We start from the raw sequence: 27,982 nt of genomic DNA, 5'->3' as shown, positions 1-27,982 counted from the left end.
CGGAGGGAGGGGCGTGGCCATCCCTCTGCGCAGCCGCGTCCCCGCGCGAATAGGCGCGGCGGCAGGTGCACAGCTTCCTGGGAGTGTTAGCCAAGCCAGGTAAGGCGCGGCGAGGACTGTGTCTGCCTCAGGAGCGGCCCCTGTCCTCCTTGCAGGGAAGTCACAGGGTCACACACACTTGCGGAATTTACCCTCTTTAACCTTTACCTCCTTACCAGTTAATACGTGCCCCAGGCGTCTCCCTCAAAAGTCACCTATTCATACCGATGCTTCATGGGCGCTGGGGCGGGAGGGGAGCGCCGGGTTTTGGGACCCGGCGTCCCAGAGCAAAGTCACCTCGTATTTGCTCCGCTTTTGTTTTTAAACCTTCGGCTTGCGCGGCTCAAGGGCTGACCCATCACTTGCTAACAGGATTAGTGCAGTGAGTCAGGCAGGACTCTGGTTCTAAGGGCATAAATGTGGGATCACTGACATTGAGTAATCTACCCCGAGTTCACACACTGGTGGCCTGACAGCATTTTGGCCTGCCTTGTGTTTTAATATTGTAGTTAAAATGGCCAGCTTTTAAAGGTGGGAGTTTAATGTGTAAGTATCTGGATTTTCCTGAGAAATTGGAAGATCTGGCCACGTGTTCCTCCTGCCTGACCGCAGTTTGCTGACCCCGTAGGATTGTTTAAAAGCCTCCAGTTTGCCACAGCCTCTCTGTTATTCCATAACTTGATCACTCATTTACCATTTATCATTCATTCATCACCATTCTGGCCCCTGGTAGGCCGCTGAATTTGGATCCTCTACTCCAAATACTTAGGTGGTGGATATAAGACAATTTACAACATTTATGCAGAACAGATCAGAGATCCCAAACCACTGGGTGTATAATTTGTGGTTAAACTGCTGTTGCTCATTCCTACTTATTCTTATCAAGGTGTTTTTTAAATTGGAACAAGGCTTTTCAACTCACGCTTGGTAAAGAATCATCAGATTTACAAAAAGATTTGGGAGTTGATACTCTTATTGCAATTACATTCATGAAGTTTTTTTAAAATCTGAATCTTAAGTACACTGAGCTATGCTACGACAATCTATTGAAATAGAGTGTACTCAGTATAATTTGATACATCTGCCTGTGAACAATTACAGTTTGTCAACTTCCACAACTCTTAGCTACACTTCATAAAGGCAAGAACTATTTGCCCTGTTAATTGCTCTATCCCAGTACTAGAATCTAAGCTTCCTGAACATGGACACTTTTTTGTTCATAGTTGACAAGCACAGTGCCTGCTTGAAGATAAGTGAGTTGTTAAATGTATGAAAGAACATTAAAAGTATACCTTATTTTATGTAATAGGCATCTTCCTGAGGATTTATCTCAAAATCAAAAGCTTGTATATTTGTTGTTCTAAGTTATTGAAAGGATTCCATTGTGAAGAGGCTTCCTTTTAAAAGACTGGCTCTTCCTAAATTGATGCATGAACGCTCATCTAAAATGAACTTGCTCTTGAAAGCATCTGCCTCTAATATTTTCTTACTATGTGATAGGATTTGGAAGTGTCAGTGAGTCTTGGGATTTTTAGTATTACTTCTGGTTTTAGAGATCCAGAGATTCCAGTTGAGATCACGTTGGCAGCAGACCCTTATTTTTTCCACACGAGGAGCAGTTCTCATCCACAGCAGCGTTGACAGACCTGTGGCCTGGAAGAGGACTGATGGCTTGGAGCCCAGGCTGGAGAGCATTTGCACTGTTGGCCACGAACCGCTGGGGTGTCTTTCCGAAAGCTGCAGGACGCTGCAGTCCTCCCTTGTTTTCCTGGGGCCACTGCCCCTGGAGAGGAACTGAAAGCTTTCTGGACCCCGAGATGAAAGCTTTTCTGGAAGCAAACACCGAAGTCACCAGAAGTGGCAGCCTCACCCCTGAAATCCAGTTGCGGCTTTTGACCCCTAGATGCAAGTTCTGGTGGGAAAGAGCTGACCGGTGGCCCCACGGTGATCCTTACTGGGCAATCTACTGGCCTGGAGGCCAAGCCCTGTCCAGGTACAGCCGTAATTGAAGTGGGAACCTTTAAGACTGCTACAGATCTTTCTTTTTTCAGTCCCTTCCAACTCCACATTTTCCCTGCTCCTCATGACAAACCAGAGCAAGACTCAAAATGCCTTTTTTCTTAATTTAGACCAGGTTCTGGTTGTTTTGCTGCATCGTTTTACCTTCTACTCCAAGCTTACCAGGGTATTTCCCCCAGTAAAGTTCTCTCCAAGAGAAATCTGAGGGTTACCCGCCAAGGCCTGGTAATGAGAATTCTAGATCATTTATCCAGAAATGATAAATGACCCGAAGTCTCACACTTTTCTGGATTCGTGGTTCATAACGTATGGCCAGCGCCAAGTTCCTAGGTGGACCTAATGCCCTAGCCCTTCAGCTCTCCTGGTTTAGTCCTGGAGATGCTGCTCCTCGCGCCGCACACTCCTTCCGTCCTCACCTCCGTCTCCTGGAGAACAAGGGCTGGGGGTGCGAGCACCTCCCGAGGATTCCCTCCTCCCTAGTGGCTTCCTGACCACTCAGGCGAGCTCTGGGCTGGCATCTGCCTCTCTGTGGTCCCCCTTCCAGCTCCCACACTGCAGTGGCCTTCGTGACGATATTTCTCACCCGTTCATGCTGTGCCTTGTGTTAAAGCACAGCTGCTGAGATAAGGCCAAGAGCTTCCAGCACATCCACCCGGTCCTTGCTCTTGGCTTAGTAAGCCGTTTGTCTGTGCCTTGAGGTTATGGAGCTGTGCAACAAAAAGGAGAAGGACTAATCATTGTTTCACAGGAACGGTATGGCCTAACCGATTTAATGCATGTAGTTTTAAGTGCAAAATAAATAAATGTGAACATAGAGCATTTTGGAGATTCCCAACAATTCCAATTTTCTGGTGGTTGTGCTGCCAAACATTCAAGCTTTATTAACTGGTGTCATAACTTAAAAAATACTGAATTTTAAATTATGTCTATTAACGCGATTGTTTATCAACTTCAAATATAAATACAGTCAGATTTCTTAAGAGATTTGAATCAGAGGTCATTAACCAGTGACCCATAAATGTGTTTAGTTTGGTCTATACTTGTAGATTTTTAAAATCACCTGCCAACATTTAAAACTTAAGATGTTTCAAGTAAAAACCTGTGTTGATTTGAAAAACAGGAATATCTGATGATGCAGGACTTCTGTGTGGCAACAATTAGCTGCACAAAATTGCAATTAGCTGGGTAACAGCTCTCCCTTTAGATAGGCCACGTACACCCCTACTTTGCCATAGGCCCCTGTTCTTCTTTATTGTTCCAGTACTGAGGTCAAGTGTCGGTTGATCTTTATTACTTTTTTAATAATTACATTTTTTAAATTATGGTAAAATGTCCATACCATAAAATATACCGTGTTAAGCATTAAAAAAAATTTTTTTATTAAGGTATGATTGATATACACTCTTATGAAGGTTTCACATGAAAAAACAATGTGGTTACTACATTTACCCATATTATCAAGTCCCCATCCACACCCCAGTACAGTCATTGTACATCAGGGCAGTAAGATGCCACAGATTCACTATGTGCCTTCTCTGTGCTACACTGTTCTCCCCGTGATCCCCTACACCATGTGCACTAAACATAGTACCACTCAATCCCCTTCTCCCTCCCTCCTCACCCACCTCCCCCACCCCCTCCCCTTTGGTAACCACTAGTTTATTCTTGGAGTCTCTGAGTCTGCTGCCATTTTGTTCCTTCAGTTTTGCTTCAGTTATACTCCACAAATGAGGGAAATCATTTGGCATTTGTCTTTCTCCACCTGGCTTATTTCACTGAGCATAATGTCCTCCAGCTCCATCCATGTTGTTGCAAATGGTAGGATTTGTTTCTTTCTTATGGCTGAATAATATTCCATTGTGTATCTGTACCACATCTTCTTTATCCATTCATCTACTGATGGACACTTAGGTTGCTTCACTATCTTGGCTATTGTAAAAAGCGCTGCAATAAACATAGGGATGCATATGTCTTTTTGAATCTGAGAAGTTGTATTCTTTGGGTAAATTCCTAGGACTGGGATTCCTGGGTCAATGGTATTTCTATTTTTAGGTTTTTGAGGAACCTCCATGTTGCTTCCCACAGTTGTTGAACTGGCTTACATTCCCAGACATTTATTATTTCAGTATTTCCCCATCCATCATCATTTACTTGATAACTGCTTAGCCTGGGTCCACATTCTTTGGTTGAAGTTTACTTTGTACCTTACCAGAGGTCATTATCAGACAATTCAAGCAGTAAGTAAAACCACGTTGTGATGAACAATCAAAAGGAAACAGCGAATTTGGGTCTGGCTCACCACTCCTGATTATTAACAGCACGTTGTCAGTCTGGTAGTTCGGTAGTTCCTGGGTCTTAGCAAGGGCTCAATACTTTTAAAAAGTTCACTTGGAGAGTGCGATGAGTCACTTACGTGAAACTGCTTTTCACACCTGCTGAAGAGAAAGATGAAATGACTAGATCCTCTCTCTGCCACTTCCATCCAATTCTCGAGAGACATATTGTTCATTCTCATCAGGCCAGCCTTGCCAAGGTTGGACTAAGTTCTGCTAATTCCACTCTTTCTTTGTCTAGTCAACTCCAAGATATCTTTTTTTTTGGGATAACCTCTTACTGACCTTCTCCCATCTCAGTGTTTTTCCCTTTCTTTCTATGTTAGGTACTTTTTGGATAATCCTGATATTGTCAGAGGAAAATCTGTGTTAGATCTTGGGAGCGGATGCGGAGCGACAGCTATCGCGGCTAAGATGAGTGGGGCATCAGAGATCTTGGCCAATGATATCGACCCCAGTAAGTATTTCATATTTTAAAATACCTAAAGGTTATCATTTTTTTTCTTCCAGAATAAATATCTATGGCTGCTTCAGTGTGATAGCTTATTTCCATGTGTATCTTGTAATGGGATATTATGAACTTAAGTTCAGTGTGACGGGTGGGAATCTGTAAGGCTTGAATTGATGGTGTACTTTTCCCAAGACGATTTGTATTTGTGTCTGTCAGATACCCTGACGGGATACCATCCTGGGAGCACTTACTGTTAATTTCTGGGCCAGGGATTTCCTGAAGTATATAGGTCGTGTTTATTTGATCTAGAACCCAAGGGAGGATAGGTCTGTGCTTTTAAGAAATATTTTATGCTAATTAGAACCCAAGACAGGTAAGCATTTATTTTATCTGATTTCTTATGTTCTTCCCTTTCACTGAGCATCTAGCCCTTGAAGATCCTTATTGTACACAGGGGTCTCAGTTCTGACTTGACACCTTGCCCAAGCTGTTTCCCTGTCTCCTGTACGACTGTACCAAACCAAATCTTTCGGTTATTAAGATCAAATATTCCTTAAAACTGCAACATTTCTTGGTATTTTGTCCTAGTTGTTTTGTTTTCAGGATATCCATCTATATATTTGAAAACTGCAGTAGAGAGCTTACATTGACCTTCGGTTTCTTTACAAAAAAAAAAACAACTTTCAACAGAAAGGAAAAAATATATATAGTTAGGAGATTTTCTAAATTACTTAAATTAATCAAAAGTGATTAAAACACCCTAGTATAATCTTACTACACTGATGGATAGTGACTGCAATGGAGTATGGGGGGACTTGATAATATGGGTGAATGTAGTAACCACAATGTTTTTCATGTGAAACCTTCATAAGAATATATATCAATGATACCTTAATAAAAAAAAAACACTAGCATAGGAAAACATCAATAAAACAAAAAGATGACCTGCTGAATGGGAGAAAATATTTGCAAGTGATATATCTGCTGAAGAACTAATATCCAAAAATATATGAAAAACTTGTACAACTCAACACCAAAAAAAAGAGAAATCCTATTTAAAAATGGGCAGAGAACATGAATAGGCAGACATTCCTCCAAAGAAGGCATACAGATGGCCAACACATGAAAAAATGCTCAACCTCACTAATCATCAGGGAAATGCAAATCAGAATCACAATGAGATTCACCTTACACCTGTCAGAATACCTAATAACAGCAAGATAGTAAGTGTTGGTGAGGAGGTAGAATAAAGGGAACCCTTGTACACAGTTGGTAGGAATGTAAATTGGTGTAGCCACTATGGAAAGCAGTATGGAGGTTTCTCAAAAACTAAAAATAGAAATGCCATATGACCCAGTAATACCAATTATGGGAATTTACCCAAAGAATACAAAACCACTAATTTGAAAAGAAATATACACTCCTGTATTTATTGCAGCATTATTTACAACATCCAAGATATGGCAGCAACCTGTGTCCATTAACAGATGAATGGATAAAGAAGAGGTGCTACATATGTTATTACTCAGCTATAAAAAAAGAATGAAATGTTGTCATTTGGGACAACATGGATGGACTTAAAGCGTATTATGCTAAGTGAAATAAGTCAAATAGAAAGACAAATGCCATATGATTTCTCTTAAATGTGGAATCTAAAATACAAAACAAATGAATAAACAAAACGCAAGCAGAGAACAAACCTGGGCTATCATAAGGGAGGGGAATGGAAGGGATGGGTGAAGTACAAACTTCCATTTACAAAATAAATTAGTCACAGGGATGAAATTACAGCATAGGGAATATAGTCAATAATATATCCTTGTATGGTGACAAATGGTAACTACACTTATTGTGGTAAGCATTTAATGTATACATGAAACCAATAAAATATTATATATTAACTATATCTCAAAGTGAATAAAAATATGACAGCCTAGCATATACCAGTTCATTATGTGCTTTTTAAAGTTGCAGGAATGGCTATCACACTAAATTGTGAATTGAACCAACTGAATCCTTTTCCCATTTTAACCAAAAACATTCTGGATTTGGAACAAGATAGGTGGGACCTTGTTGTGCTTGGAGATATGTTTTATGATGAACGCCTTGCAGATAGTCTTCATCAATGGCTGAAGAATTGCTTTCGGGCTCACAGAACTCGAGTACTGATTGGTGACCCTGGGCGACCCCAGTTCAGTGGACACAGCATTCGGCATCAACTGCACAAAGTAGTGGAATATTCACTTCCAGAAACGACGAGGCAGGAAAACAATGGACTGACAACAAGCACCGTGTGGGATTTTCAGCCTTGAATTGTGCTTCCGAGTATGGATACAGCTTTGTTTGGATATAAAGTGAAAAGACTCTCCACTTTTATAAAGAATGCAATTTCTGTTAAATGTGTATCTCATTTCCAAAATACGAAGGTTTAAAGTCTTTTCAGCCTTTGTCATGTAACTAGTTGTATTGAGCCAAACATACATACCTCTACTGGCAATTTTTTCCCCTAGTTTTACTGCTATGAGAATATAATTTTAGAAGACAATACTGAATGGCAGCACCATGTAATTTAAGTTGTGGAAGGGAATTAGATTTTGTAGCAGAATCTGTTTCTGTAGTTATGAATGATTATCTGATGTACCTTTGGATTATACAAAATATAGAAGAATAGTGTATTAAAAAATATATTTTTTTGTAAAGATCAAAGATGCAGTTAGTATTGTACAGAGAATGTGGGTTTTGGAGTCCGGCAACTCTGTCACTTTCTAGTTGGGATTTTGGGCTAGTAAAGTTCTCTGAGCTTTAATTTCCTCATCCATAAAATAGTAACAAAACTTAATAAACCTCACCTCAAAGGGCTATTGTATTATAAGTACCTAATGTAGTATTTAGTACATCACAGGGGCTCAACTGACAACCACGGATAAAAATAAAGATTTAGAGTTCCCGACATACTCTTGACTGTGGCAGCTTACAGAGCTCCTTCATGGCCTCCTAGGGTTGGCTAGGAACTGATTGGATCCACTACATGCTCCAGGTTGCCAGGATCTTCTGTATGATGTAAATGGAAAACAATGTGAAGAAGAATGTGTATGCTATACCACTATTTATGTAAAAAAATGGATGTGTATACCTGCATATGTACTGTGAAAAGTCAACAAGATAGTCATTTTAAAATATAGTCAGAGTGGCCACTGGAGAGAAACTGTCTTACCTGCCTTTGAACTGGGCCAAAACCTTTGGACTGAGCAAAACCGGAATTGTTTTAAGCAACTGTTTGAGAAGTCAGCAGAAGGGACATACTGATCACAAAACTGATAATTAAGGGCTCTCTGAAGAGAAGATCAGCGTTTAAAGTATAACTCAGAGTAGAAAGCTTGTTAATACCCACAGAAAAACTGTTTTTTCTTCTCTGCAGCTCACATATTGCCCCCTTCCTTTTCCTTATAAAAACCCCTGCTTTCATCCTACAACTGGGACCGCTGTTGGGGTTGCTAACTGAATCTGTGCTCCCAAATTGCAGTTCTTTAATCCAAGTAAATGTTTGTTTTACCTCTCGTTGTGGCTCTTTATTTTCAGATTGGCAGTATGTATGTGTATAAAATACATATTTGCTTTCAGTACAGGTGTAATATCCCTGGAAAGATAAGAAACTGGTAACAGTGGTTGCCTTCTGAGAGGGTACCAGATAGTGGTGGAGTGGGGCAGGAGGGAGATCTAGTTTTATTTTTGGGTCTTGTAATTTTGTATTAATTATATGCATTCTATTTCCTATTCTCTAACTTAAAACAAAATACCACCGCTGTATGTTACAAGTATAGAATACAGCCTCTCTAATGTATTCTTACGTTTTTATTCACCACTCAGGAATTACTTACGACATAAGCGTTAAAAGCTTTCTAATAATACACACATGCCAAGGGGATCAGGCTACCAGCGACGCATGATCCGAGTTACAGTCATACAGCAGACACGTGGACACAGCTGTTCAGGGCAAGTTGTTGCTTAGATAGGAATAGGATAATTCGATGGGAGTTTTGGAGCTGGGGTTGCGGAGAATCTTGTGATTTCTTGAACTTTGGAAGTCAGTTTATTGCAGCCCAGTGAATCAGCTGTTGTTGCATCCAATTTCCATTGGTCTGCCAGGGCTGGAGAATTATGCACTCAAAATTTTAACTCAGCTTTGGTTAAAATTAATAGAAATTATAGGCTATCATGGCATTGGAGGATAATTTGAGAAGAGTTTTGTTGACATATTCTTGGAAAATTGAGGGTATTCTGCTGGTTATTGCCCTTCTCAGCAAGATAAGGAAAAGGAAATTGGAGAAAATTATACTCGGGGCACCACCAGAAATCAACCTGATGAAGCAAAGAATAGATTTACATTTAAATACCTACAAACCCTGTTTCTGTTATCCTCTCTTAATGATTTGTAAGGAGGGCACAAGTGGTCTTTGAGGTGTCCAAATGTTACTTAAAATATCTTTTTATCTCCTGTGTGTATAATGGTGAGCCTTGAAATGACTTCATAGCTTCACAACCAGGTTTTGTATTAAAACCATTCACATTTAGTGGTTATCTACATAGTCAGATTAATTTCCACTGTTTTTATAACTGTTCCCTATTTGTTGCCTTTTTGCTCTTAGTTTCTTTTTTTGTATGTGTCCTACCTTTTTTCTGCCTTCTCTGGTTTTAATTGAGCATTTTATATGACCCCATTTTCTCTCCTCCTTTAATGTACAAATTAATTACACATATTCAAAATTTTTTTGAGTGGCTGCCCTAGGTTTGCAGCACGCACTCACAACCAATCCAAATCCACTTGAGTAATACTGCGCCGCGTTAGAATTTTCGGTTTGTTCAGCTTTTATCTTGTGAGGACGGGAGAGCTGCCTTCCAATCACTTTACATGTCAGACCAGAAACTGGCAGTATGAGTATTATTTTTATTTATTTATTTTCCCTTCATTTCTTTCCTTGTCCGTTCATTCAGTGAACATTGGTTGCTTGTTATGCTCCAGACACTGTTCTAGGCACTGGAGAAACAGCATGAAAAAAATTTTTTTTTGTCTTCATGAGGCTTATATTTTCGAGTGGGGAGACAGATAATAAACAAGCAAAAAACCCCACAGATGTCAGATGGTGATGGATGGTAAGGAGAAGAGGTAAGGGTGACAGAGATAGGTAGGGGTGGGTACTAAAATTATTCAACACAAATAGCCAATACAACCAGCAATAAAAAAAAGCAAGACCAAATTGCAAATTGCTTTAGGAAGTTCTTTATAGACCCCGAAAAACTGACACCTTAAGGTCTTGAAACTAGTTTCCCCAGAAGGGAAAAAAGCTATCGACTTTGTTAGATGTTCAACATTAAATTTTATTTTGTTTTCACAAAAATTCTATAGAACAAGCCTTACCCATTTTACTTACATATATACATATGTACCATCTTTTTGTTTTGTTTTTCCAAGCAAAGAGCCATTTAATAGAGCAAAAGCACACACTCTAGGAGGGAGTGTGATGTGCTCCGGAGGGGAGCAGCCACATGGGCACCGCCTTCGCAGCGGCGTATATACATGCATGCTCTGAACATACCACGTTCATAAAGCAGTAAGGACAAGGAAGAGCTGAAAATGTAAACTCCCTCTAAACATTACTAGAAATTTGTCACATCATACTTTCCTTGTTTTTCACTGCTTAAGAATTAAAGTAAGAAATCCTTAAGAATCTCAAGAAGTAGGCTCATGGCACAGGGAATATGATGAATTTGGGGGCAGTTTAGGCATAGTAGACTTTAAAGCTTCAGGAAACAACCTTTGTAGTGATATTTTGTATTTACTCATTCTTACTGTTCCTGATTGTAGTTTTTAAGGGAGAAAATTCATAAATGAATAGCACATATTTGGGAAAAGTGGCCATGAAAATCAGTGAAATCAGTGACTGGCCAAGGGCCTCAGTCACATTCACATATGAAATGGCTAAGGTGTATGAAATCATGGATCATGACATTTAACTTTGTTTCCCTGAAATACTAAAATTTGTGAAGAATTTACAGGCCTGATGTTCAGCCTTGTTTTTGGCCAGTGGGCATTTAAATACTTCAGGAATGCAGGAGCCAGAAAATACCTAGGAAGGCAATTATGCTTTTAGAAATACCTTTATTTAGAGTTCTAATGGTTATCCATACTGTAATTTTCTCTTCTAACAGCTCAAATATCTAGGTAGGAGAAGGAGATATCCAGGAAGAACAAATTATTTTAAAACTTTGTTACTTAAATCAATACCACTTCCCTCTTCCCCGCCATACATCAGAGGGCATGCTAGGATTCCCATTTCAAAAACAATGACTCACGAACAAACATAGAATAATAGCACTATTAAAATGTTTAAGAGTCTGGTTAACTTCAAAGCACAAACCACATTACTGGAAAGCCAGCCTTCAAGACAACTGTCTTCTGGGAAAGTAGTATGAAGATCATAGCTTTGATAAGCTTCAACAGGTATCAATAAACAGTCCAAGTGACCTGCTTTAGTTTGTTCGGGCCTACTAATTGCTCCAAGACTTCTCGTGAATGATCTACAGAAGGAACAAAGATAATATATTAATTCATGGTCATCAAACATATTTAATGTGACCTCGTGTATAAACTGGGCATGATGATAACATATCTCATAGGGTTATTTAGAGGATTAAATGAGGTAATATATAAAAAATAGTATACAACAGGGAAGGCATGTAGTTAAGGATAACTTATTAGTTGTAGTGCACATATAGTAAAATTTTTTAAAAACAGGTATATATTATTTTTTCAGTAATTTCATCTTAATTCCACCAGCCAGAGAGTAACAAGGTAATTTCACCAGTAAGCTGTGTATAAACGTTCTCAGTGTCCTAGCAGGAAACAGATGGAGCACAGAAGTGGAGGGTTTGAACAGCATTGAATGAAGTTACAAAGGAGAGAACATTAAAGACAGCCAAAGGGTGTGGTGAGGCACCTGGGGAAGTTGCAACAGGCCCCAGAAAGCTGGGGAGGGAGCCGTTACCAGAACAGGACAAGCCGACAGCTGAACATTTTTCCTTGTCATACAGTATTATTATTATGAAGCATGATTTTTAATAGATAATATATCAATTCATTATAACTTAACTAATTTGCTGTATTGACATTTAGATGGTTCTCAATTACAATGTATAGTACTGATTTTAATATGGTTTATATCTCTTGCAGTTTTATGTCTTAAAAATATTAAACAGCAAAAATACTGATAAAATTTTATTACTCTAAAAAATTATAAGTTTAACAGACTTTTTCCATAGACACAACATATGTTGTATATACAACATGCCTCTAACTTAGTCTTATAAATTTTCTTAAATTAGTGGTTCTTAGAGATTAAAAAAAAAAGGAGGTTCAACATATAGCTACTAAATTTTATTTTAACCAAAACAAAAATAAACCAAAATACCCAGATTTAGTGCATGGAAGAGAACTAAAGCTTTTATGGAAATGAGATGTTATAGTTTGGAAAACAAAGGTTTACATCAGCAGCTAATTTTAAAAAGGCAGCTTTATTCTTTGTCATTAAAGTTTCATTACTTATTACAGAGGAAATCTGTTATACAGGAAATCTAGATTAAAGACAGGTTTCAATTAGTTTGAAAGGGAAAGGATGGACAAAGAGATACACAACCCTGTCAGTCACTGAACAGAACTGGAGCGGCCACACTAATAGAAGAGGCAGGGGGAGGGGGAGCCAGTATCAGCCTGACAGCAAAGCCAGATAAAGACATCACATACACAAAAAGCAGACCAATGATCTTTTATGAGTGTGTACTCAGAAGTCCTCAACACAACACTAGCAAGCCAAATCGAGCAACATACTCAAAGGGTTATACACCATGATCAACTGCAGTTGATCACAGGAATGCAAGTTGATTTAACATCTGAAAATCAATTAACGTGATATACTGTATTATTTTCCTATTGCTGCTGTAATAAATTACCAAACCTAATGGCTTAAAGTGACACAAGTTCATTACTGTCCAGTTTGCATGCCAGAATTCCGGAGTGGGGCTCCCTGGGCTAAAATCAGCGCGAGCAGGGCAGCCGTCCTCTCCGGAGGCCCTGGGCGAGACGCCACCCCTCGCCTTCCCCGGCCTCCAGAGCCACCGCACTCATGTGCCTCCACACTCGGAATGAACAGCACTGGACGGAGCCCTTCTCATGTGCCACCTCTGGTTCTCCTCCTCCTGCCTCCCTTTCCAATTTTAAGAACCTTTATGATTATATCAGGTCCACCTGGCTAATCTAGGACAACCTGCTTATTTTAAAGTCAACTAATTAGCAACTAATTCCATCTGCAACTTTACATAACACACTCAAAGGTTCTCGGCATTAGAACATGGACATCTTTGGGTGGGGGCATTTTTCTTCCTATGACATATGCCATATGAACAGGATAAAGGACAAAAACCACATGATCATCTCAATATATTGACACAGAAAAACATTTGACAAAATCCTACACTTCTGATAAAGACATTGAACAAACTAGGAAAAGAAGATAACTTCCTCAACCTGATATAGGGCATCTATGAAAAGCCCATAGTTAACATATTTAATGATGAAAGACTAAATGTTTTCCCTCCGAGATGAAGAACAAGACAAGATTTCTGCTCTTCCCACTTCTATTCAGCATTATGGAAGTTCCAGCCAAAGAAATTAGGGAAGAAAAAGAAATAAAAGGCATTCATGTTGGAAGGGAAGATAGTTGGAAAAACTGTCGATTATATAATATTGTGTGAACAGTATCCTAAGGCATCCACTAAAAAATTAGAACTAGTAAACAAGTTCAGCAAAGTTGCAGGGAACAAGATCAATATATAAAAATCAAATGTTTATCTATACACAATCCCAAAATGAAATTAATGTTTATATTACCATTCCATCTACATGCCATAAATGGAATTTACGTTCCCATCAAAAAGAATAAGATACTTAGGAATAAATTTAACCAAAGAAGTGAAAACTTGTAGTCTGAAAACTACAAAGCATTGTTGGAAGAAATTATAGATCTCAATAAGTGGAAAGACATCAATGTTCATTGATCAAAAGACTTAGTATTAACATGGCAGTACTTCCTAAATTGACTACAATGCAATCTACCAAAATCCCAGTTGACTTTTTTTTTTTTAGAAATCGACAGATGATCTTAATACTTACATGGAAACTGAAGGGATCCAGCATTGTCAATACAAAGAAGAATAAAATTGTAAACATAGTCCCTGATTTCATTTCAGCTGGTGTTTCTTAGGATTATTTTGGCATTTTTACTTGTTATGAATATTGTCAACATTACATATAAATACTTGTGTTCTGACTATATTTGTGTCATTCTTCTGCAGGAATTTATTATTTCACATAAAGAAGACACTTTACCCTCTGATAGTAAGCATACAATTTATTTTTATGTAATTAAAATTTTTTGATGCCAGATGGCAGTGTTACATCACTCAGTCTCCTCAGGCAGAAAATATAGAGTGTTTAGGACTGTGAGTTTAAAAAGTAGGAATATTTAATGCTTGTGTGTTTATTGTGATATAGGGAGAAACTGTGGGCTCTCTAACTATTTCATCGTCCCTTACCAGAACACTGTAGAAGCTGTAGGGAAGGAAAAATAACTTTCCCTTTACCCTTCTGAGTTCTTGGCTGAGACCCCCTGTATGAAAAAATCAGTATGAGAAAAACAAGTTTATCAACATGTATATTTCACATGTACATGGGAGATACCCAGGGAAATTGAGTAAACTTCCTGAGATGGTGTGGTCCCAGCCAACACCTCATGTACCATCTTCAGCTACAGACGAAGATGCTGGGTGGGTGAGGAGGCCAGGGATGGGAGGTGACCAGGAGGAAGCACTGTAAACAAGGGTAAGGTCTGCCATACAGATTTAGGTCAGTGTCTTCTCCATCAGGAAGATTCTCTTGTGATTTAGAGTCGCCCTCTTCCTAGTACAGAGGGAGAAACTGACGGAAGGGAGACACAAATGGAGATTTCATCTATAAATAACATTTCTCTTACAAAAGGGTAATTTCTGCTATTTTCAGTGTATTCTAGTGTCTGCAGGTTTCACAGAAATAATTAGCTCAAAATGATCCTTATGCCAAGGAGGCATATTATGGGGTGGCATATTCTGCTATTCTTCAAAACACAGACTGTCAGGGCTGAAAAAAGACCCCAAAGGTCATATATATCAATCCCACTACTAATGTTTGAAGTCACTCCCTTATTTCTTTACCTTTTCTAGTAATAGTTAAGCTACTTGACACCAAAGCCTCAGGAAATTGCTCTGCTGGGGAAAGAATTAGAGACTGTGGATCAGGTGACTCAGGTTTTTAATTCCAGTTCTGGCAACTGTTTCTAAGATGTGAGGCAAGCCACTTAAATTCACTGTGTCTCTGTTTTCTGATCTTCAAGACACAGGCATTATATAGATGACTTCTAAGGAACATTTCACCGTTTCCCTAAAAATCTATGACTAATATATGTCCACTATGGAAAGATCACTTTCATCATAAAGGAGGCCAGCAACAAAGACAGAACTTCAAAGGGGAACCTGCTATCGCACATACAGTATGCAATGCTTTAAAAGAAGGTATGTGTGGCGATCTTCAATGAGCCAGAACAAATAGTTCTAAAATTCACATGGAACCACAAAAGACCCCAAATAGCCAAAGCAATCCTGAGAAGGAAGAACAAAGCTGGGGGATTATGCTTCCTGACTTCAAGCTCTACTACAAAGCCACAGTAATCTAAACAATTTGGTACTGGCACAAGAACAGACCCATAGATCAATGGAACAGAATAGAGAGCTCAGATACAAACCCATGCACGTATAGCCAATTAATATATGAAAAAGGAGCCATGAATGTACAATGGGGAAAAAACAGCCTCTTCAACAACTGGTGTTAACAAAACTGAATGACCACATATAAGAGAATGAAACTGGATTACTGTCTAACTCCACACACAAAAGTAAACTCAAAATGGATTAACAATCTAAATGTAAGACATGAAATCATAAAACTTAGAAAACATAGGCAAAGAGCTCCTGAACATAAGCATGAGCCGTTTTTTCCTGTACACATCTCCTCAGGCAAGGGAAACAAAAAACAAACAACTGGGACTACATCAAACTAAAAGGCTGCTGTACAGCAAAGGACACCGGCAGCAGAACAAAAAGTCATCCTACAGTATGGGAGGATATATTTGTAAATGACTTGATAAGGGGCTAACATCCAAAATATACAAAGAGCTCACATGCCTCAACATCCAAAAAAACAAAGAACCTGATTAAAAAATGGGCACAGGATCTGAACAGACACTTACCAAGGAAGAAATTCAGATGGCCAACATGCACATGAAAAGATGCTCCACATTGCTAATTATCAAGGAAATGCAAATTAAGACCACAATGAGATTATCACCTCACACTAGTTAGGAAGGCCAACATCAAACAGACAAGTAACAACAAATGCTGGTGAGGATGAGGAGAAAGGGGAACCCTCCTACACTGTTGGATGAGAATGTAAATTATTTCAACCGTTGTGGAAATCTGTGAAAGTTCCTCAAAAAGCATCACTATGGAGTTCCTCAAAAAGCTAAAAATAGAAGTAACATTTAACCCAGGAATTCCAGAAAACAAGATCACAGATTCAAAAAGACATATTCACCCCTATGTTTACCACAGCACTATTTACAGTAGCCAAGACATGGAAGGAACCTAAGTGTCCATAAATAGATGAATGGATAAGGAGGATGTGGTACGTATACACAATGGAATATTATTCAGCCATAAAAAGAAAACAAATCCTACCATTTGCAACAACATGGATGGAACTAGAGGGTACTATGCTCAGTGAAATCAGCTGGGCGGAGAAAAGACAAGTACCAAATGATTTCCCTCGTTTGTGGAGCATAACAACAAGCAAAGCTGAAGGAACAAAACAGCAGCAGACTCACCGACTCCAAGAAGGGACTAGCGGTTACCAAGGGGAAGGGGCTGGGGAGGGTGGGGAGGGAGGGAGTGTGCAGGGTATTAAGGGGCACTGTAATTAGCACTCACAATATAGGTAGGTCACGGGGAAGGCGGGGAAGGCAGTACAGCACGGAGAAGACAAGTAATGACTAATTGCATCTTACTACACTTAATACAGTGATTGCCATGGGGGTTGAGGACTTTATAATATGGGTGAATGTTGAAACCACAATTTTGCTCATGTGAAACGTTTATAAGATTGTGTATCAATGATACCTTAATTTTAAAAAATGATTGTATATCAATGATATTTTTAATTAAAAAAAGAAAAGGTATGTGTGAGGGGGGTTGATACACATCTTGGCATGAAAGGAAATTAAGGAGCCTCCGGCCTTGAAGCTGTTCCGTCCTCAGGATGGCATACATATCTCACTTCACCTGTCTTTGGATTGCTCATGTATGTGGGGATCCTTGTATGTATGAAATTAAATTTGAGTCTCCCCTGTTAATCTGTCTCATGTCAATTTGATTCTTAGACCATTGAGAACATTGAAGTGTAGAAGAAAAAATTTCTTCCCTAACAAATACTATAGTGAAAAAAAATAATGCTGGCAGATGTTTTTAGTGATCAGGGTTCTAAAGCCTCATTACAGTGACTGACAGAAAGAAGTTCTGTCATGCTGGATTAGTAAAGAATGAATAATGATGAGGAAACAAAATAATATAGGGCTCAGAAAAAAGTAAAATATGAAGTAAAAAGAGCTGTCCTTTAAGCAAGGAATCAACTTTAAAGGAAAACTCTGATGCAAACCACTTGGGTCTCAAAATATTTTTGTGGTAAATTTTGACTTATTTATGATAGAGGAATCTAAGTAAAGTTCTTGCTTGTAAAGTAATCAGGCTGAATAAAATTCTCACATATGATTAAAATTTGGGTCAATTCAATCAAAACTCCGATTTCCTGTTAGGTTTTCCTGCCTTTCAGTGTAAAACATCAATTACCCTTGTGTTGTCTCATTGCCTTATTGCTCTTGTAAAATCTAAACTTCCTTGCCCACGAGTACTATGAAACATGTTTGGATAGAGTCCACGAAAAGAGAACTAATGTCACCTTGAAATAAAGACAGTCTAATTTGAGCGAAACTGAGGTCTTAGCGTGGGAGACACAACTTCTGTGGGTAGAAGTGTGTTCCTAGGGGCTACAGTCAAGAATGTTTTATATCCTGGGGAGGCAGGCAAGAACCTCAAAAGATTACATTTTATTACAGATATACAGTGCTAAAAATAGGGTTGGGGTAGATATACATACTGGTGCCAAAGGGAATTAAGGGGAAGGGCAGACATTCTTGCCTATCCTGCTGACCAGAAAATCCTTGACTGAGGACATTTATGGGGGAGATGGAAACTGCAGTTAGGTTCGGTATTAAGTCCCAGTTTGGTGACAGAGTGACCCCATGTTGGGCCTGTGGTTTTCCTTTTTAATAATAATTAGGAGAAACTGAAATGCGTGTCTGTTGTAGATTAACAAAGGTTGTGTGAGTTGAACTCACTGATAATCAGTGCAGACTGAAATTAAGAATTTAGTTTTAAAATTATTTTCCTGTGTCTTTAACATCTATGAAACCACATTATGACTTACAATATTTTATTTATTTTTAGGAGAGCCAGGGAGAGGCTTTTATTTAGAGATTAAGTGAGAGGACAGAGCTCCCCGCTCACGCCAGGAGGGGACAAGAGAGCCCATGGTGGTGCGTTGCGTAGGGATTTTACAGGCGGCTGAGAGACAAAGGGCTAGGGATGCAGACCTGCTAAGCGGTCCCCAAATGTTTATCTTTGAAGAGACACTAAGTTTCTTATCTTGACTTAGAATATTTTAAATGGCAGCCTAGTTTTGTTGTCCCCAGGAAAAAAAACAGGGAGCTTCTCATAGTCTCTAGACATAATTTATAATATGAGGTTCTGTCTATAGTTTGACTGTAAGGTTGAGAAATTTATAAATATTTAGAAATATAGAAGATAAACCAATCAACAGGAAATCTGACGGGAAACTACGGTGGATGCTGCCAATTTAAGGGTCAGGTTGCTTTGAGAATAACAATATTATAATTGCACACATATATTCTTTTTAAAGAATATAAATTATATGGTCTTATATAGTCATATATGAGCAATCACATGAATACATAAGCAAGAAGGGCCATGTTGTATAATGTGTTATGAGAGAAGAAAGAAATTTCATTTACCTGGCAAAACAAAAACATTTATTTTCTTTGGAGAAAAAAGAAACTAAAAATTAAATATAAAGTGAATATATTAGCCCACTTTATTTTCTTTCAATGATAGTAGCAAAAATACACACTGATAGTAATGCTGATAGGAAAGAGGGAAAATAGAGATGATCTAGTTGTTGAAAAACTTCAGTTTCTTCAAGAACCTTTTTTAATAAAAGCTATTGTGTATGAACTCTTTTGGATTATTATGAGATCTCCTAATTTCATGACTAATAATTAATTACACACAAGGGAAAGATGAGGTCCAAAGTGTTCTGTGTTAAACAATTTTGGGAAATGCTTTGTTAAAGAGAAAGTTAAACAAGTTTCTTAGCTATGGATTTCTCAAATACCTTTGATGAATCATTATTAATTATAGTGGTATTTCAAGTTTCTCAAACTTTTTGGATATACAAACATTTTTTGATTAATGCTATTGTGGAGGGGAAAGATGTTTCCTCTATCCTTCAAGGTTCTTCTGGGTGGTCTAAGAATTAAATTGACATGAGATAGATTGATAGGAGAGAATCCAGTTAATTTGTACATATGGAAGACTCATAGATATGGTACCCAAGAAGTGACCCAGGCAGGCAGTTTTATACGTTTTAGACACAGAAACAGTAAATTTGGGAGCAACTGACAGGACAATGAAAACTTATGTTCAATTAGTAGGTAATTCTAAACAGAAATTGGGCTGGGATAGTAAATTAGTAAAAGTAAAAAGTTTTGTTTATATAGGCTTCTTCAGTGCTGAATTCTGTTTCTGGAGATAAGGTTGTCTCAGCTGGTGCAGGGAGATTGCCTTGCACAGGAGAGATTTATTTCCTGCTTTCTGGAGGCAAGGGAGGGCCAGACTGTTCTTGCCTTGGCTGTTTCTTAATTAACTTTAAATAATAACAAATGACTAATATGTCACCGTAGTACATCTTGGGGTGGCCTGCCAGGCGCTCTGACACTACACCTACAGTATTACAGGATCTTCTAGAACATGATCATACATGCAATGATGGTGAGTTCAAGGGATTTGGGGGCAGAACCAGGAAAAAGATATGGCCACAAGGTGGCAGTAGGGCACAAGCTTTACCTGGGCAGTGCTTGGACCCATTTGGGTGTAGCAGTCAGTCCTGCTCAACAGGAGACCTTCCAAAGCAACAGTGTGTGTGGAGGGGCCCTACTCTCAAGAGGGGAGGCGGAGGGAACTCCCAGAGGACTGGATGGGGGTTAGGTATCATGATGCTGGTTGGCATCAAGATAGGGAGTCTCTGGGTCAGAGAGCCCCAAAGGGCAAGTGGGACTTGGGGTCTTTCATAGCCTGGGTTTTATCTTCTCTGTGGTAGTGGATGTTGAGACTCTAGATGGTTACTTAGGCTGTATTTAAAACCATGGGGTGAATAAAAATTTGAGTTTGGTGCTGGTGGGCTTTCAAACTAAAGTCCCAGTCCACTGAGAAGTGAACTGCACAGGGCCAATGTGTAGAGGCCATCTGTGCCTCATTTATGTGACAGAAACACAGCCAGTAAATGCTGGATCAAGTGATTGTCCAGGTCAAAAATACTGTTATGTATCCCAAATATTCTGAACTTCTGTCATTTCAATGTCTACTTCTACCACCGTATTTTACAAACATGAAAACAGAAGTGATTTTGAAAGATATTGTGTTTTTGCTCCAAATGTTGAAGTTGGCTAATAATTCTCCTTTACTGTAAAGCAATGATTCTCAAAGTGTGGTTTGTAGATCTGACAGTCTGAGACCTTTTCAGGGTTGTGAGCTGAACTAGGCACTTTATTCATGAAACACCCCTTTTACTTAAAGTCATGACTATCAAACTAAGGTTAATCAACTTGGCTACCTGGCAGACTATTTATTGAAAAAGAACAAAAGGAGCCTGTCACTTCAAAGAAAACAAATGACAGATTTTGCTGCCAATGAGAAAATTTTAGCTTTCAAGTGAATTCTGGAAAATGTGTAGTTGCCACTGTGATCTTGAAAACTATCCAGTACCTTTCTGATGAGATCAGTGGTGATATTAATAAATGTGATTTGTGTGTGTGTGTGTGTGTGTGTGTGTGTGTGTGTGTGTGTGTGTGACATTTGGAAGATCTACACACATCGCAGAGACCCAGCATGTTCCAGACTGCCAGTGCATGATATTACAAAATCATGTATGGGTAAAAGATCCATTCAAAATGCAAGTAGACCAATAGATGTTAAGTGCATGTTTAGTTGCTAAATATTAACCAGAGCTAATTAAGTTAAAGTGGGCAAAGGGGGCTTTTATAACATGTTGTGTAGCCAAGTTATCCTGAGACAAATATAGCAGAACATAAAACAGAATGATTTCAGCTAAGGTTCCAGGGCTGGAGATAACACCTATCTTATTCCAAAATCAGATTCCAGATCGCCTATACCTGACATCAAATGTTTGGCTGAAAAGTGATTTTGGAATCTCTGGTGCTTCATCCACTCAAAGATACCTGTGATAAAGTGGGGAGGGACAGAGAGTTGGGATTTGAAGAAATGATTTATTTGAGGACAGCTGTGATTTGAGTTCTAGAAAGAGGGCTGGGCTGTTAGCTCTTCCCTCGAGCCCAGTGAGAGGGGACTCTACAGAGGTCAGTCGAAGAGTGTGATATGTCCCTTGGAGCTTGGGGGACACAGCACACATCTTCACTATCGGAGAATAATAAAAAAAAGTCAATGGCGTCTGAGATTTCATCTGGCAGTATGGAAAAATTAGTCCCCTGAGAGCAGATTTGTAGTTAAAACAGAGTGAGTCTCATTTGCTTGTTCAAAATATTGGCTAGATGCACACATAGCTCAGTGGGTGGGTTTACACACTTGTAGTTGGTATTCTGAAAAGATCCATTATCAAAGGTGTTGTTACTACATTTTGTATATCTCTTCTACCTTAAAATAATAGCCTACTTGTTCGAATATAATTTTCTGCCTTGTTTGATGACCAGAGAGCTTCTGCCTGCCTTCTTAAAACCACCAGAATAAGGTATATGTGCACCAATCTCCTGCACTCAGCTCCATGCGTTTTACTGGTTCTAAATGATTTTCTTGGAATTATTATTAAGTTTTAGCAGTTAAAAACCATCCACATGACACAAAATTCAAAAGGCACAAAGTGTGTGTGGTGAAAGCTTTTTCCTACTCCTGTCTCTCCACGATTCTCCCCATTAACAGTGTCTAATGTCCTTTTTGGCTCCAGGGTTTTGAGAAATGTCTTTGCCGAAAATAAGTTAGTCTTTGTTACAGATGCCGCTGCTACCCAAATGCAATCTGTGGTAGGTTTGGTTTAGCTCGGCCTTCTGAACCTCAGAAAAAACAGCAGTTGTCAAAAGGACTTCCAAGGTAGTAACTCAACCTAAAGAATAGCTGTTTGGACTGTGATCAGAGAAATGAGCTGGAAGGACTAAGCATAAGTGCTGACTTCAAGTGAGATCCGGGTTGTACTGTGGTATGTGACCCGTGACAGGGGTCATGGGAGGGGGTGAGGCTCTGGTTTCGGGCCATGCTGATAGTATTACTGCTCTCACACAGGCCAGGTGGGGTCTGACTGTTTTGTTCTCCCTCAGTGAAGTTTCACATTAGCCTACGAGTCCAAATTGTTCTAAATCTCAATGGTGACAGCTTGATGTGCTTACAGTTAACTGGTGCCTTAGCCTGTTTGATTCCATGACCTTGAATCTCTGTATATAAATCATCATGATTAGTTTCAGGACACTACCACCATCATCATCCTCGTCAGAGTTCACATGTACTGAGCACCTACCATCAACGCAACCACCAGGATCATCATGACTGAATTCGCTGAGCCCTTAGTGTGTGCGGGGCACCGTATAAAGTGTTGTTCAATAATTATCATGACCAAGCTTGTGAGGCAGGTGTATTATTATTATCATACCCATTTCACAGATGACGAAACTTCATAAGGGAATGGGCTAAGTAATTTACTCAAGGCCACACAGTTATTAAAAGAGGAAGTCCGGATTTGAACCCCAGCCGTCTATATGCTAACCTGTTATCAGGGGGCATCCATGGAAAAGTAATATATGTATCTGGGGACAGCAAGTCAGGACAGCTTCTACAGCCTCGTCCGTCAGATTCACACAATGTCCCATATGAATCTCCTATTTAAAAATAAAAGATAATCAAGAGAAAAAAACAGATCTATAAGAACAGTATGAAAAAGCTTGGGAAATACTCTGATACATAAAAGAACCAGATATCTACTTGCAAGAAAGCATTCTATAGAAAGGACCAATGTAAGTTCGCAATAACTTGTAAAATACAGAAGCTTTAAAAGTTTAATGCCTGACCATTTTATCAAGTATTTGGCAATATCCGTCACAACTGAAGAGGAGTATGTGCCAGAGCCCAGCAGTTCCAGCTGCGGACGCCCACTGCACATAAGCTCTTGTATATGTGCCCAAGGAGACAAGTTATAAACACACCCGCTCCAATATTATTTGTAACAGTAAAGACATAGAAAATGGGTAAAATAAATAGTGGTTTATTCATATAACGGAATAAAATAAACCAGTTAAAATGAAAAAGATTTAATTGTATTAATAGACAAATCTCAAACATAATGTTCGTTCAGATACCTTGGAAAAGAGTCTGGCAGTATCTTATAAAGCTGAACGTGCACTTACTGTGTGACCCAGCAGCTCCATTCCTAGTTGTTTACCCAAGAAAAATAAAAACATATATCTACAGAAAGACTTATATGCAAATTTCCATAGCAGTACTCATAATAGTCCAAAATTGGAATAACCCAAAAGTCCATCAAATGGTGAATGTATGAACAAACTGTCTTATCCACACTATGGAATACTACTCAGCAAAAAAAAAAACCCCAAAATAAAAAAGAATGAAACATTGACACATGTAACAACATGGACGATTCTCAAAAACATTATGCTAAGTGAAAGAATTTAAAAAAAGTAATAAAGTCTATATATTGCATGATGCCATTTATAGATAATTATAGATAAGACAGAACTATAATGACAGATCAGTGGTTGCCTGGAGGGGGTGTGTAGAGGCACAGCAGGGGATTGATTGCAAAAAGATGGGAGAAAACTTTTTAGGATGATGGAATGTTCTACACTCAATTATGGTGGTGGTTATAAGGCTGTGTAATAATTACCAAAATTTATCAAACTATACACTTAAAATGGGTGAATTTTATTGTATGTATACCTTAATAAAGCTTGAAAAATTAAAAATAAATCTTGAATAAAAAGCAAGTTATAAAAGAACAAATACATTATGGAACTATCATTTAAAATCTAAAACACAAAGCAATGCATCTTGTGTATGGATTTATATCAATATCCATCTATAGATAAAGTATATAAATATGCAAGAAAAGATATACAGGCATCTTTAGAATAGTGGTTAGTTCTGAAGGAAGAAAGGGGATAGCTTTAGATGTAACACATTTTTTTTAAAAAGAACTGAAGTAAATATAGAAAATGTTAAAATTCAAGTGGTTGATCCACAGGTCTCTGTTGTATTACTTTCTATACTTTTCCATGTTTGAAAAATTATACATCGTTTGTTTAATGTTTTAATTGGGAACCCTTCTGCATTGCTGGTGGGAATGTAAAATGGTACAGGTGCTGTGAAAAAAGGATGGGAGTTCCTCGAAAAATTAAACATAGAATTACCATATGATCTAGCTATTTCCTTTCTAGATATATACCCAAAAGAATTGAAAGCAGAGACTCAAACAGATATTTGTGCACCTATATTCATAGTTGCAATATTCATAATAGCCAAAAGGTGTAAACAAGTATCAATGGATGAATGGATAAACAAAATTGTGTATATATATATATATATGTACATATGTGTGTGTGTATACACACACATACATAATGGAGTATTGTTCAGTCTTCAAGGGAATGAAATTCTGATACATGCTATAATAGAGATGAACCTTAAAAACATTAAGTGAAATAAGTCAGACACAACAGGACAAATATGTGTGATATTATCTAGATATTATCAATTATATCTAGAATAGGGAAGTTCACAAAGACAAAGTAGAATAGAGGTTGTAGAGGATGGAGGGGAAGGGGTCATGGGGAGTTACTGTTTAATGGGTAAGGAGTTTCAATTTGGGATGATGAAAAAGTTCTAGAGATGGATAGTGGTGATGGCCATACAACAGTGTGAATGTATTTAATTCCACTGAATTGTACACTTAAAATGGTTGAAATGGTTAATTTTATGTGTATTTGGCCACAATAACATTTTTTAAAGAATTCTGGAAGTAAGATTTATCTAACAGCAGATATGTATGTATATTTATGGTAGTAGTACTTCTTTTCTCCTGAGAAGTTGATATTAAGTTGTTGTACATATTATAACCAATCACATCTTATAAAAAAAGGAAACCTGAGTATACTGTTAACTCACAAAAAATTGATGCAAAAAGCATCCTATGTTATAAACTGGCCAAAGCAGCCTATGATGCACATTAGTAAAGGCTAAAAACAAATACAGTTTGAGAACAGATAGAAGGGAACAGTGTTCAACTCAGGCACTATTTAAGATATATTAAATAAAGGCACTAAGAAAAAGGTTCAATGCTGGCAAACTAGTGTCCCAGCAAAACTGAATTCACCTTTATGGGAAACAATTTTACAATATGAATTTAGGACCATTAAGGTAGTATTTATACCTGTTGGTTACTTGTTCCATTTTTGGGAGTTCATTTTAATGATGGAAGAAAAAAGTCATCTGCCCCAGCCACGATTATTTCTAATAGCTAAAAACTGGGAATAATCTGAATTACCAACAATAGAAAAATGATTAAAGGGAAGAATGATACACCATTATGGGCTCATTTTGTCGTCTGATATACCAGTGTCTAGAATATAGCAGGTACTTAAATAAATGTTGAATAAGTAAAATTTTACAGAAAATTAAATGTTTAATCATGAAGATTACAGGAACTTATAAAATGACTGTAATACAAAGTTAAGAACATGTTAACATTTATTAAAGCACTACCATATATCTGGAACTGCGGTAAAACCTGGGTTTTTCTGACTTCTCCAGTGATAGTGACCTCCCAGTACTAGGAAGCCTTCCGTGAAGAGGGTTCGATGGTGGTTGAAGTCCTTCTGATGTTCTAGCTTTTAGGCAGAAGGTGGGGACGGAGGAGCATGTTTCAGACAAAGCCTTTTTTTTTTTGCATTTATTGGTCCTCAAACATGTTTAAGCTCAAAATAATTTTTATGCCACAGTGATATATTCTGGATCCCTTTATGAATATCAAGAAAAATACAATGGCTAGAGAATAAGTGGTCCTGTAGAAATTAAGTCAGACATGGAAATTCTAAAGAATATCATTTTATAATGATAAACTTTCATAATCTCCACCCATAATAAGGCTATCCTTAAATGTGTTAGAAGCTAAAATTTCTGGAAAACAAATACTTTCATTGGGAGGAACATAGGTTTTTATTTTAAAGTATGCCTTATTGCTTAATTTTACCAGTTTTTCTTTACTCTCGGAATAAAGAGGTAGAAGCCAAGAAAGGAAAAACAAAAAAATATTCCACGGAAATACCTAACTGATAGTGAGGCATTGGTTGTCTGCTACATTTAAAAAATAATTTCTGAGGAGAATATAAAAATATAGTTAGTATCATTTTATAGATATTTTTTAATTACCTCTAGTTTCTTGGCACAGGGTCCACTCACAAGTGCAGCCACACCGTTATCGGACACCTAGGCAGAGGGGAGAAGCGGGAGAGCGCATAGACGGAGATGATGAAAGTAGAATTTTCTAAAAATTAACATTTAGACATATTGTTAATTATTGCCTCCCATTCAGCAGATACATATTTTAGCCACACACATATCTTCCACCCTTACTTAAAAATAATTGAGGGGAATGTGCCAGATTACATCACAATTATTGAATCACCAAGGCATGAAGTGGTCAACGATTTCAACAACAGAAATAATCACGTTCTCCTGATAAGTCAGGGCCATACGTTGGGAAAACACAAGAAGGTCTCTATATTTGAGGTCTATGTTTCATTTACCTGAGTAGCTGAAAAATCAACACACTGCAAAAATGGGCAGTTTTCCCCTAATGCATGTAAGGACACATCGGTAATGCCTAAGCAGCCCCCTAAATCAATGATCTTTAGCAGCTGGCAGTTGAGTGCAAGAGCCAGGACGCCTTCATCCGTGAGACGGCAGCACCGTTTCAGAGAGGCTTCGCGCAGGTGTGAGCAAGACGAAGCCACAGCTTTTACTCCTGAGGGAAGACACAGGTATGCAGCAATGAGCTACGCGTGTATCTATATGAGAAGGGTGACTTTCATTTTAGCATCACCAGTACTGATACATTCAATTGGTTGTTAGCCTTTTCAAAGCCCATCTGTGAGCATATACTTATATTCCAGTGATGCTGTCATTACTTAAAACCTTTTTTTAATGTTTCAGGAACTCTCTACACAGCATGTAGCATATTACTCAGAATATCTGCGAGTACTGGTGAGCTTTCATTGTTTACAAGTAGATTTGTTTTAGGAAATAGCCAAAAGTCATTCAGAACCAAATTAGGTAATTTACAGTAGATGATTCCCCTTTTTGTTAAAAAAAGTTTTTTTTGAGGTGTCAAGTTAATTTCCTTGTGGACTCTGAAGGGAAATCAAAGTTAAATTGCCCCAGTGTCTCATGTAATGTTCTCATGCTTATCCTTAGGAATCACACCTGTGTCTATGCATTCTTTTCCCTCTCACCCCCCTTTTGACTGCCCTTTTCTGCTACCATGCTTCTTCTCTGTTAGCTT

General features: G+C 38.3%; 2 protein-coding genes across 7 annotated transcripts in view; one reads left to right on the top strand and one right to left on the bottom strand.

Annotated features, from left to right (window-relative positions):
- Nucleotides 1-8,400, top strand: ETFBKMT (electron transfer flavoprotein subunit beta lysine methyltransferase). 4 transcript variants are annotated; one of them, XM_017649679.3, is made up of 4 exons: nucleotides 1-99; nucleotides 1,593-2,032; nucleotides 4,718-4,848; nucleotides 6,955-8,400. In XM_017649679.3, exons 2-4 carry the CDS (start codon nucleotides 1,707-1,709, stop codon nucleotides 7,152-7,154), a joined length of 657 nt encoding a protein of 218 aa, XP_017505168.2. In that variant the 5' UTR covers nucleotides 1-99; nucleotides 1,593-1,706; the 3' UTR covers nucleotides 7,155-8,400. The 4 variants fall into 4 exon arrangements, with proteins under 4 accessions (XP_017505168.2, XP_017505167.2, XP_017505166.2 ...); XM_017649678.3 differs by having other exon boundaries at nucleotides 6,901-8,400; XM_017649677.3 differs by having other exon boundaries at nucleotides 6,811-8,400.
- Nucleotides 8,401-10,979: 2,579 nt separating this feature from the next.
- Nucleotides 10,980-27,982, bottom strand: part of AMN1 (antagonist of mitotic exit network 1 homolog) — a 39,518-nt gene continuing 22,515 nt past the window's right edge. For 2 of the 3 annotated variants that reach the window (XM_037020300.2, XM_037020301.2), the window contains exons 4-7: nucleotides 27,228-27,445; nucleotides 26,851-26,907; nucleotides 23,177-23,288; nucleotides 10,980-11,418 (exon numbers count right to left, since the gene is read on the bottom strand). In XM_037020300.2, coding sequence (XP_036876195.2) covers nucleotides 11,345-11,418; nucleotides 23,177-23,288; nucleotides 26,851-26,907; nucleotides 27,228-27,445 — 461 coding nt within the window. In that variant the 3' untranslated portion in view covers nucleotides 10,980-11,344. Of the gene's footprint in view, nucleotides 11,419-23,176; nucleotides 23,289-26,084; nucleotides 26,310-26,850; nucleotides 26,908-27,227; nucleotides 27,446-27,982 lie in introns of those variants that run through there. The other variant, XM_037020302.2, reaches the window with a different exon arrangement.

The sequence above is a fragment of the Manis javanica genome, chromosome 15 (genome assembly GCF_040802235.1).
Source record: "Manis javanica isolate MJ-LG chromosome 15, MJ_LKY, whole genome shotgun sequence".
In the NCBI taxonomy this organism is placed as follows: domain Eukaryota; kingdom Metazoa; phylum Chordata; class Mammalia; order Pholidota; family Manidae; genus Manis; species Manis javanica.
The sequence above is the reverse complement of the archived record's forward strand: the minus strand, read 5'-3'. Positions and strand labels throughout refer to the sequence as shown.

What these genes read in the sequence shown, in the direction of transcription:
- ETFBKMT (XM_017649677.3), top strand. Translation starts at nt 1,707, where the DNA reads ATGGCTTGGAGCCCAGGCTGGAGAGCATTTGCACTGTTGGCCACGAAC. An exon ending in GGAGGCCAAGCCCTGTCCAG is followed by an intron (nt 2,033 to 4,717) that starts GTACAGCCGTAA and finishes TTTCTATGTTAG; the next exon opens with GTACTTTTTGGATAATCCTG. An exon ending in GGCCAATGATATCGACCCCA is followed by an intron (nt 4,849 to 6,810) that starts GTAAGTATTTCA and finishes TGCTTTTTAAAG; the next exon opens with TTGCAGGAATGGCTATCACA.